This window comes from Entelurus aequoreus, linkage group LG01, assembly GCF_033978785.1.
Source record: "Entelurus aequoreus isolate RoL-2023_Sb linkage group LG01, RoL_Eaeq_v1.1, whole genome shotgun sequence".
Lineage (NCBI taxonomy): Eukaryota > Metazoa > Chordata > Actinopteri > Syngnathiformes > Syngnathidae > Entelurus > Entelurus aequoreus.
In genome coordinates, this window is record NC_084731.1 from 20442783 (window position 1) to 20455975 (window position 13193).

A 13193-nucleotide genomic window follows, 5' to 3' on the forward strand; every position below is an offset into this window, starting at 1 on the left:
TATTTTAAATAGCTGCAACATAATGGCACTTTAACTTCAACTCTAAGTAGATAGGATCTTTGATCCAAGACACAACTTACATTTAACTAAAATGTTATTTTCTTTGTGCTCGACAAAAGAAAAGTATTGAGAATGTCTCCAGGTTAAAAAACTCGACTTCTGGCTTCACCATGATGTCTTGTTAGTTGTTATGAGAGTAGCGTATGTGTGTGTGTGTGGCCCTTTAAGATATGACAACATGTGAGGTGAGTGACGTCAGTGAGTGAGTGGGCGAGAGAGGTGAGGGAGCGGCGACAGTGAGTGCGTGCAGGTGTTCTAGCTTGGTGGATGGCTGCGTCCAATAAAGTCACAAAGTTGCAACAAACCGCCGGTCTCGTCATTCACCCTCAGCTGTAAAGACCCTCTTCCGGGTAAAGTGAAGGTTGTTAGCCCCGAAGTACGGCTCTGGAGGAACGTCTCCCCTGCGGGGAGGCGTGCTTTCCCCCACCCACAGAAAGCACGCCTCTTATTTTCCACCGGAGCGCTCCAATAAAACACACTCAGATCTTCTGTTTCTAGTCGATACTTAGTAACGCATCATGCAGTAACGGTAACTGAGTTACTGCATATAAAAAATAACGCGTTAGATTACTAGTTACCGCCGAAACTAACGGCGTTACAGTAACGCGTTACTTAGTAACGCGTTAGTCCCAACACTGGTCAAAATCGATCCTGCCGTATCGCAAATTAGAACTTTTGAGATGTGTCTTAAAACGCAACATACAGAGGATTTATGACTGGCAAGACAATACTTGCGCACAGTCTGCCAGTTCACCCATTCTATCCATTTCTAGCAAGAAATTTCAAATATATATTTTACATGAAGCCACACCATTTCACACATTAAAAACAACATGAATTTATGTACATTTACTCTTCACAGTTTATAACAAACTCTGTGTACACAACTTGTTTTATAAAGATGTTTTTAGTTTGTTGTTTTTGGCTCCCCAAGGTTCCCTTCAGTCTGTTCCAATTTCAACGTATGGTTGTTTCTGCCAAAGACTGATTATAAATGACAGTGTAGTATAAATAAAGGAGCAGGTGGGAAGTCTACCACCTAGTGAAATACTGTAGGTCAATCAAGCCCACCTCTTAGTGAACCGGTTGTACTTTTATGCATTATATTTAAGCTTGTGGGATCTTCAATTTCGCCCGCAAGACGTCATGATTTTATTCCGGAATCTGGTGGTGTTTGCAAATTCCTTTTAAATATTTGTCTGCTTTAAATTAGCCTCCATCTTGCTGACCATATGAGTGAATCAGTTCAATGACTGTGATTTGTACTTTGAAGTGGCCACTGCACAGCATTACTTGTATGTCCCAATCCGAACAACCTTCCCTACTCATGGCGCAAAACAAATGCAACCGTCACGTTCATTGAACTTTATGAATATTATAAAAAAAACATCCATGCGCCATAATAAAAAAACAAATTTACACCCATTTAAAACCATTACAATGGCCCAAGGGGAAAAATGCAAAACACTCTCTCCACACACTTATACATGTTTGGCACATTTTAGCTGTTTGATATTTCTGATTGATAATACAACTTTAAGGAGGTCGTCAGGGAAGTAAACAAGGTAGGAGTCAAACTTTCACATACTCTTAATATCCAATCATAATATTTATATAATATGGACACAGATATATGTCCATGTATATAAACATATGTATATACGCTATATGCATACTGTAAATATATACACACCCATATGCATATATACGTATACACATATGCATATATACGTATACATATACACATATGCATTAACATACATACATATGCATATATACACATATATATGTACACACACATATCTATATGAATATATATATATATATATATATATATATATATATATATATATATATATATATATATATATATATACACACACACACACACACATATATGTATGTATGTATGTATGTATGTATGTATGTATGTATGTAATGTATGTATACATGCATATAAATATACATATACACATATGCATATACCGTATTTTTTGGTGTATAAGTCGCTCCGGAGTATAAGTCGCACCGGCCGAAAATGCATAATAAAGAAGGAAAAAAACGAATAAGTCGCACTGGAGTATAAGTCGCATTTTTGGGGGAAATTTATTTGATAAAACCCAACACCAAGAATGGACATTTGAAAGGCAATTTTAAATAAATAAAGATAGTGAACAACAGGCTGAATAAGTGTACGTTATATGAGGCATAAATAACCAACTGAGAACGTGCCTGGTATGTTAACGTAACATATTATGGTAAGAGTCATTCAAATAACTATAACATATAGAACATGCTATACGTTTACCAAACAATCTGTCACTCCTAATCGCTAAATCCCATGAAATCTTATACGTCTAGTCTATTACGTGAATGAGCTAAATAATATTATTTGATATTTTACGGTAATGTGTTAATAATTTCACACATAAGTCGCTCCTGAGTATAAGTCGCACCCCCGGCCAAACTATGAAAAAAACTGCGGTTTATAGTCCGAAAAATACGGTATACACATCTACACAATCACATGTATATGTTCACACACACACACACACACACACATATATATATATATGTATATATATATATATATATATATATATATATATATATATATATATATACACACACACACACATATGCATATACATATGCATATATACACATCTACACATGCACATATATATGTACACACACACACACATATATATATATACACACACACACAGTATATTTATACTATATATATATATACTATATATATATATATATATATATATATATATATATATATATATATATATATATATATATATATATATATATATATATATATATATATATATACACTATTGTCCCCATGTCGCTAAAGTATTTACACTTCATCTGTTGAGGAATTTTCCATTATATTGAGTGTTTTACCCCAGGGGAGTCCAAACCTTGTCCACATGTAGAACAATGACAGGGTGTTGAGGGGGCATTATGATATTCTTCTCTCATATTCTTCATTATTTTGGCAAACAGAGGGATTTGAAAACGTGCTCATTATGACAGGATGTCAGAAAATAGAGCGTGCAATGTACTGTAACAGGCACAAGAAGCTGGTTGTTTTGGTTGGCACGGGCCATTTTTTTGGATGATTCAGACCAGATTTTGAATCAAGTTTTTTTGCAAGTTGTTCTAATGCAAGCTTTATTTCATTATATATGTAAAATATGTTGTGCACCAAAAGTATACCACGGACACCAGTGTTGTACCACTTGTCTATAACGGAAACAAAACCATGTTGCAGGATTTCAAAGTCTTTTTTTGGAATGTATAAAATCATCACATCCTTTTTTTCCCTCTTGCTTGCTTCTCTTTCCCACATAAATGTACAATATCATCTATAAAACACTTCTATCTTGAACAGCTGCTGCAGCAACGGCTTTAGTATCACTGACAACCGTTCAAATCCACAGGGTCAACCCACTGTGGGGGATGATGAGCGAGACGATATAATGCACATCTTTATTTTTCTTGTCTTGTGCAAGAAAGCGCGGGCCCACAAGCGCACGTACTATTTCATATACTGTGCAGTTGCCTTGTAGTTGTATAAGACTTAAACAACCTAATACATAATGGAACATAAGAAACTGAAATATTGCAAGGTCTGTTTGAATGAAGTCTCATAAAAAATTAAATGTTGCTCATTTTGCAGTTGAAATATCATTACTTGTCAATAATTAGGCGATGTATCACTGCTTCATTGTTCTGTACTTCTCTTGAAAGTGTTTGTTTGATATGTTTCAGGTTGCTGTCTTTGCTCAAGTGACAGAGGAGTGTGCCCAGTGAGTGTCACCGAAAGGCCAGGAGTCCTCACGGACAACAGGGGGCAGTGGCAGACATGCAGGGATCGGCCTTGGATGGCAAAATGGCCAAACAGGTGAGCACACATAGCCTGAAGATATGTGTTGGCTTGTGTTAATATTGGAGTAAAATGGCTTGTTTTTAATCGACTTAAATAATTACAAAAAGACTTTGCACATTAACTTTCTAAAGCTCCTCTAATGATCTGCAGCACGTCATGATGGATTAAGCGGTCTTGGAGATAATAACTGTTCATGAGCATATTTTATTCTGTATTCACTTCTTGAAGAGCTATTCCAGAATTTCTGTGCTTATGTCATACCGGTACAAAAATGTATTTCGGTACTTTTCTGAAAAAGGGGACCACAAAAAATTGCATCACTGGCTTTATTTTAACAAAAAATCTTACGGTACATTAAACATATGTTTCTTATTGCAAGTTTGTCCTTAAAGGCCTACTGAAATGAATTTTTTTAATTTAAACGGGGATAGCAGATCCATTCTACATGTCATACTTGATCATTTCGCGATAATGCCATATTTTTGCTGAAAGGATTTAGTAGAGAACAACGACGATAAAGATCGCAACTTTTGGTATCTGATAAAAAAAAGCCTTGCCCCTACCGAAAGTAGTGTGACGTTGTCAGTTGATAGCCTCCTCATATTTTCCTATTGTTTTCAATGCAGCTAGAGAAAGCGACGATTACCCCATTAATTTGAGCGAGGATGAAAGATTCATGGATGAGGAACGTTAGAGTTAAGGACTTGAATGCAGTGCAAGACATATCTTTTTTCGCTCTGACCGTAACTTAGGTACAAGCTGGCTCATTGGATTCCACACTCTCTCCTTTTTCTATTGTGGATCACGGATTTGTATTTTAAACCACCTCGGATACTATATCCTCTTGAAAATGAGAGTCGAGAACGCGAAATGGACATTCACAGTGACTTTTAGCTCCACGACAATACATCGACAAAACACTTTAGCTACGGAGCTAACGTGATAGCACCGTGCTTAACTGCATATAGAAACAAAATAAATAAATCCCTGACTGGAAGGATAGACAGAAGATCAACAATACTATTAAACCAGGGACATGTAAATACACGGTTAATGCTTTCCAGCCTGGCGAAGCTTAAAAATGCTGTTGCTAACGACGCCATTGAAGCTAACTTAGCTACGGAGCTAATGTGATAGCATCGTGCTTAACTGCATATAGAAACAAAATAAATAAATCCCTGCCTGGAAGGATAGACAGAAGATCAACAATACTATTAAACCAGGGACATGTAAATACACGGTTAATGCTTTCCAGCTTGGCGAAGCTTAAAAATGCTGTTGCTAACGACGCCATTGAAGCTAACTTAGTATAACGGGACCTCACAGAGCTATGATAAAAAATATTAGCGCTCCACCTACGCCAGCCAGCCCTCATCTGCTCATCAACACCCGTGCTCACCTGCGTTCCAGCGATCGACGGAAGGACGAAGGACTTCACCACGATCATCCGTGCGGTCGGTGGCTAGCGTCGGTTAGCACGTCTGCTATCCGAGTCAAAGTCTTCCTGGTTGTGTTGCTGTAGTCCGCCGCTAATACACCGATCCCACCTACAACTTTCTTCTTTGCAGTCTTCATTGTTCATTAAACAAATTGCAAAAGATTCACCAACACAGATGTCCAGAATACTGTGGAATTATGAGATGAAAACAGAGCTATTTTGTATTGGATTCAATGGGGTACCGATACTTTTGTTTCACTGGCTACGTCACGCGCATACGTCATCATCCAAAGACGTTTTCAACCGGAAGTTTAGCTGGAAATTTAAAATTGCACTTTATAAGTTAACCCGGCCGTATTGGCATGTGTTGCAATGTTAAGATTTTATCATTGATATATAAACTATCAGACTGCGTGGTCGGTAGTAGTGGGTTTCAGTAGGCCTTTAAATAAAATAGTGAACATACAAGACAACTTGTCTTTTAGTAGTAAGTAAGCAAACAAAGGCTCCTAATTAGTCTGCTGACATATGCAGTAACATATTGTGTCATTTATCATTCTATTATTTTGTCAAAATGATTAAGGACAAGTGGTGGAAAATGAATTATTAATCTACTTGTTCATTTACTGGTAATATCTGCTTATTTTCTCTTTTAACATGTTCTATCTACACTTCTGTTCAAATGTAATAATCACTTATTCTTCTGTTGTTTGGATGCTTTACATTAGTTTTGGATGATACCACGAATTTGGGTATCAATCCGATACCAAGTAGTTACAGGATCATACATTGGTCATATTCAAAGTCCTCATGTCTCCAGGGACATATTTTCTGAGTTTATAAACATAATAAAAATTTTAAAAAAAACAAGAAGATGTTGTGATGCCAAAAAATATCGATATAATTATAGTAGTATCGACTAAATACGCTCCTGTACTTGGTATCATTACAGTGGATGTTAGGTGTAGATCCACCAATGGCGTTTGTTTACATTTTGACGCCGGTCAGCTACGGTGTGTAGTGAAGCATGTTTAGCTATTCCTCGTCCTGCAGGGACCGGTACTTTTTAGAGGCGATATAGTACCAAATATGATTAATTAGTATTGCGGTACTATACTAATACCGGTATATCGTACAACCCAAGTGTACACTGCGGACTTAGTTCCTGAGTGCCCACATTTTAACAGTATAGTGTTGGACTGAATCAACTGCTGCGTTGCTCACTTAACATGAATAACAATCACTCATTTAGTTGCTTCTGCTTTTTAAAGCTGGATTGCAACCACTCAACAAATAATGATTACAATTCAAAATTGCAAGATTTTTTAGTACTATAGGTGCATAGGTTTTGTACAATTGAAGCTGAACATAGTGGATAAGTGATAGACGTTGGTGGCAATGTTAGACTACTGTTAGAAAAACTTTTGTAAAGTGGTACCATAGCATACAAGTTGAATTTGTTCCGTTACGAAACTTGTACCCTGAAAAACTTGTGTTGCCAAACAGCATTATCCACTGGAATTAATTGAAATCGATTTAATTACCCCATCAAAAAAAAAAAACCTAACCAAAACCCCACCACAGTTCAACATGTAACATGCCAACGGTATACGTTGTATTACGCACCCTGGCGGTAAGTGTGGGAGTCGGTTCTGAAGTATGAAGTAAAGAGACGTAACTTCGTCACCTCGCCTGGTTATTGACTCCAACCCAGAATATTACACTGCCCATACCTATGCTCCTTCAAAGGCTGTGCTACTGGCTGCAAAGCATTGCACTTTCAAATACAACAATGAATAGAGAGGAGTGTTTATGTGCAAATAAATGAACACTGAAATTCAAGTATTTATTTTATTTATATGTATATATATATATATATATATATATATATATATATATATATATATATATATATATATATATATATATATATATATATATATATATATATATATATATATATATATATATATATATATATATATATATATATATATATATATAGCTAGCATTCACTGAAAGTCAAGTTTATTTTATATATATATGTATATATATATATATATATATATATATATATATATATATATATATATATATATATATATATATATATATATATATATATATATATATATATATATATATAAGGGCTTCAACTAACGATTAATTTGATAATCAATCGATTAATCTGTCGATTATTACTTCGATTAATAATCGGATAAAAGAGACCAACTGCATTTCTATCCTATCCAGTATTTTATTGAAAAAAACCAGCATACTGGCACCATACTTATTTTGATTATTGTTTCTCAGCTGTTTGTAAATGTTGCAGTTCATAAAGGTTTATTTAAAAAAAAAAAAAAAAATTATTTAAAAAAAAAAACAAACAAACAAAAAAATGCGCATAGCATAGATCCAACAAATCGATGACTAAATTAATCGGCAACTATTTTAATAATTGATTTTAATCGATTTAATCGATTAGTTGTTGCAGCCCTAATATATATATATATATATATTTTTTTTTTCTTTCTTCTTTTTTCATTTATTTATTTATTTCAGGCAAAGACATAAAAAAGTACAAAGTTGACAACACATAATAATATAAATTAATATAGTGCAAAAGGTAATGCATATATATATATCTATATATATATATATAGATATATATATAGACATATATATATACATATATATATATATATTTATATGTCTATATATATATATGTATATATATATATATATATATATATATATATATATATATATATATATATATATATATATATATATATATATATATATATATATATATATATATATATATATATATATATATATATAAAATAAATACTTGACTTTCAGTGAATTCTAGCTATAAATATACTCCTCCCCCCTTAACCCCGCCCCCGCCCACATGCTTAAGGAGATATTAAGGGCCGGCGTGGCGAAGTTGGTAGAGTGGCCGTGCTAGCAATCGGAGGGTTGCTGGTTACTGGTTCAATCCCCACCTTCTACCATCCTAGTCACGTCCGTTGTGTCCTTGGGCAAGACACTTCACCCTTGCTCCTGATGGCTGCTGGTTAGCGCCTTGCATGGCAGCTCCCGCCATCAGTGTGTGAATGTGTGTGTGAATGGATGAATGTGGAAATACTGTCAAAGCGCTTTGAGTACCTTGAAGGTAGAAAAGCGCTATACAAGTATAACCTATTTATCATTTATTTATTTATATTTTGAAATGCCAGTGTTTTTTTTTCTTTCAAAACAGTGTTCCACAGTATCAAAGGCCTTTTTGAGGTCTAGAAACACAGCACCAACAACTTTTGTCTAGACAGCTCTTAATCTGTTTGAGCAAGTAACAGTTAACTGTTTATGTGCTGTACTTTTGCCTCAACCCAAATTGTTGGGGATGGAGCAGTTGGTTTGACTCCAGGTGTTCTTTTAGTTGTTCTGCCACTACCTTCTCCAAGATTTTAGACACAACAGGAAGGGCAGAGATAGGCATGTAGTTGTTCTTTTTCGCCTGTTTTGTGGATCGGCGTTACTATAGCGGTTTTCCAGAACTTTGGACATTGCAAATATTCACAAAGTGTGGTAGGCTCTAACAGAGTATCTTGGTGTTTTTAAGCAAAGCTGTGCTAAGGTCATGGATGTCTTTTGACACCCAGTTGCCCATGTTTAAAATGACGTTATTCACTTTGTCATTGGACACCTCCTTCATGCAAAACTGATAAGTATTATTCAGATGTATGTCTTCTGGATAAAGTACTGTGTCATTACATTTATTTGAGGGTTCATGCACTGAATCAATAAGAACATGTTCAGAGCGTTAGCCATAGATTCATTGTCATTCATTATGCTTCCTTGTACTTTTAGAAAGTCCATTTTTGGTGTTTTTTCTTACTTGGATCAGTTAGGCCATTTATATTATATGTTGCCAAAGTTTAGAGCTACTTCCCTTAGCCTCTTTAATGATTTTAGTAAGATCATTAGTTTTGCTTCTTTGTGATTACTTGATTTTTGAGGCCTGTATAGGCCAAATGATCAATTGTTGTTTTGTTTTTTTTAGGGATTTTTAAGTGCCTTTATGTTTTGTTTTTTTATTGTTTGCCATATGTCGGTTAAACCATTGGAGAAAATAGTTTTTTGCTCTCTTTATACAGGTCTTTGTTTACTTTTTAGTTAACTCTTTCAATGTGGTTATAAATGTATTTGCGCATATACAGTATTTATGTCAGACTTTTTTGTAACAATGTTCCATGTTGTTTTATTGACTTCTTGTTCAAAATCAGGTAGGTGTGATTTAGGTATTCCTATAGTTTTAGTTTTTGAGTCTGTGATTTTATAAAAGAGAAATCTTTATTCAGGTAATTTTCTAACAATTAGAATCATGTTATGGTCTGAGAGCCCTGTAATGTTTGTGTTATTCTTTCTGGCCTAGTTGTAAAGATCAGATTGATTCGAGTTTCACTTTTCCTTGTAATTCTGGTGTGTTTTTCTATCATTTGTTTATATTTAAATATTTCTACAATGGATTTAAGTTTACTTTTGCTTTTTTTCCCCCCCCGCCAGTTATAATAAAATTTCCCATAAGAATACATTCAGTGCAATCATCCATATTTGAGAGACATTTTTGAAACTAACCAAAAAAATCTAAAATTGAATTTCATGTTAGGAGACAGAAGAACTTGCAGAGCAAGACATTTCAAGTTCACATTAATATTAACCACTTCACATTTGAACTGCTCTGTGGTGTATATTAGGACACCAGCACCCTTCCCTTGTTTCCTGTCTCTTTTGTAGCAATTGTATCCTGGTATTTCTATCAAGTTTGTTGAAATGTGCTGATGAAGCCAACTTTCAGAGATACATAAGAAATCCAGGTTTGAGTCAGGCAGTAGATTATGTATTTGATCCTGATATTAATATGCCTACCCAGCAATCTCTTAGGGTTTGTTTCGGGATTCCAGATAACCTGAGCAAGATTTACTGTTTGGAAAAAAACAAACTGCTTCTGCTCCTCTTGGACTTTGTAACCCAGGTACCTGCTGCTGCTGTAGCCCAGAGAGCTGAGATGTTAGCCCAGGTGGTTGCTGTGGCGGCCCAGGGAGCACAGGTGCTAGCCCAGGTAGCTGCTGAGGCTGTAGCACAGTGCTTAAAACAGGTCCAGGATTTTTCTCAACAACACCAGCCAGAAGTATTATCAGAAGATTCACAACCCTCAGCAACGATCTGGATGTCGTTAGATCAGTTTTACCTGGGGGCGGCCTAGCATGCCTTACATTCTTACATACAGAAGATGTTGGCTCCTCTTGGCTGGGTAGAGAATAAAATCAGTGTCCGTTAAGCTCATGAGGAGCTGCCAAACTGTGTGTGGTATCGTTTTGTTCAACTCCAGACTGAAAACTTTTTAAACTGTGGATATGACCAGTGAGATACAGTCTGGTGTGCCGTGGGAGATTATCTAATTACACCTATTTGGGCTAAAAATATTTTTTGCAAACCAGTAATTATAGTCTGCAAATGATGTGTTGTTGTTGTTGAGTGTCGGTGCTGTATAGAGCTAGGCAGAGTAACCGTGTAATACTCTTCCATATCAGTAGGTGGCAGCAGGTAGCTAATTGCTTTGTAGATGTCGGAAACATTGTGCAAGTAAAAAGGTGTCTAATGCTTAAACCAAAAATAAACGAAAGGTGAGTGCCTCTAAGAAAAGGCATTGAAGCTTACGGAAGGCTATGCAGAACGACACTAAAACCTAACTGGCTACAAAGTAAAGAAAAACAGAATGCTGGACGACAGCACAGACTTCCTGTGGAGCAAAGACGGCGTCCACAATGTACATCCGAACATGACATGACAATCAACAATGTCCCCACAAAGAAGGATAAAAACAACTGAAATATTCTTGCTTGCTAAAACAAAGTAGATGCGGGAAATATCGCTCAAAGGAAGACATGAAACTGCTCCCGGAAAATACCAAAAAAAGAGAAAAAGCCACCAAAATAGGAGCGCAAAACAAGAACTAAAACACTACACACAGGAAAACTCCAAATAAGTCAGGGAGTGATGTGACAGGTGGTGACAGTACACTTACTTTGAGACAAGAGCTATAGTGATGCATGTTGGTTATGGTTTAAAGTCATATCCAACAATTGCGACAACGACTTTTTACTGTCAACTGAGTTTCGTTTTTTAATGATTTCTGCTCGTGGTGTGCCTCCGCCTTTTTTCAACGCAAAAAATGTGCCTTGGCTCAAAAAAGGTTGAAAAACACTGGATATGACAACAGAAAGTATTTTATCTACACATTTTTTTCATTTTAATTAAATGATAATGATTACTTTTATGTTTTTATATTTATTCAGGACTTTATCAAGATTATTTTTATGATGATTGAATTTGTATTCCTTATTTTACGTTGTAAATGTCATGCATGTTAAAAGCGATTTTAATTGCCTTGTGTACTAATTGTGCTCTATGAATAAATAATTGTAATTATAATGTACAGCATTTATCTTGTAGAGTAAACGTCTTCGGTACCACTGTATTTTGCATGAGCATTATAGCCAAATGCTTCTAGTCGTCACAACAATTGACTCTACGGCAGTTATATTCAATTGGCGGCCCATGGGCCACATCCGGCCCGCCAGAGCTTTTCATTTGGCCCACCGGACATCACTGGCTTAATGAAAGCATTACAACTAGAATTGCTCATGTATGCAGTACTCCTGCCACCCCGCAGGGGGAAACAGCGAGGCACATGTGTCACAGTGAAGCAGTAGTGGGGTGAGTAGAAGAAGACTACTCATTCAACCTTGCAAAAAAATCAAAATAAATTGCAAACATCAAGAATTGTAACAACTGGAAAACGAAGTATGAATGTTCTGCCCTGATAAAGTGCTTGAGTTACTGTTTTCTGGTGGACCTTTAAGCGACGGACACATTGAGCCAGACAAGTAGTAACAATGGTAGAAATCCCAGCATGTAATCTTCAGCACGAAACTTGGCCAAACATTAGTAAGTAGATATCATTTGTGCCTTAAGATATTTTGTTTGTTTTGTATTGAAATTGCTGACTTTGTTATGTCTTTTGTATTCGTGGTCATGTTGATATTTGAGAGTACCGTATTTTTCAGACTATGAGTCGCAGTTTTTTTCATAGTTTGGCCGGGGGTGCGACTTATACTCAGGAGCGACTTATGTGTGAAATTATTAACACATTACCGTAAAATATCAAATAATATTATTTAGCTCATTCACGTAAGAGACTAGACGTATAAGATTTCATGGGATTTAGCGATTAGGAGTGACAGATTGTTTGGTAAACGTATAGCATGTTCTATATGTTATAGTTATTTGAATGACTCTTAATAATAATAATACCTGGGATTTATATAGCGCTTTTCTAAGTACCCAAAGTCGCTTTACATGTAGAACCCTTCCTTCCTTCACACCTGGTGGTGGTAAGCTACTTTCATAGCCACAGCTGCCCTGGGGTAGACTGACGGAAGCGTGGCTGCAATTTGCGCCAACGGCCCCTCCGACCGACTCTTACCATAATATGTTACGTTAACATACCAGGCACGTTCTCAATTGGTTATTTATGCCTCATATAACGTACACTTATTCAGCCTGTTGTTCACTATTCTTTATTTATTTTAAATTGCCTTTCAAATGTCTATTCTTGGTGTTGGCTTTTATCAAATAAATTTCCCCCAAAAATGCGACTTATACTCCAGTGCGACTTATATATGTTTTTTTCCTTCTTTATTATGCATTTTCGGC

At 35.7% G+C, this 13193-nt stretch overlaps 1 protein-coding gene across 8 annotated transcripts in view; it reads left to right on the forward strand.

Annotated features, from left to right (window-relative positions):
* The window catches only part of LOC133648971 (band 4.1-like protein 1), a 169753-nt gene that overhangs the window by 96559 nt on the left and 60001 nt on the right, over nt 1-13193 (forward strand). For all 8 annotated transcript variants that reach the window (XM_062045601.1, XM_062045583.1, XM_062045592.1 and 5 more), the window contains one exon: nt 3853-3985. In XM_062045601.1, coding sequence (XP_061901585.1) covers nt 3947-3985 — 39 coding nt within the window. In that variant the 5' untranslated portion in view covers nt 3853-3946. The remainder of the gene's footprint in view (nt 1-3852; nt 3986-13193) is intronic.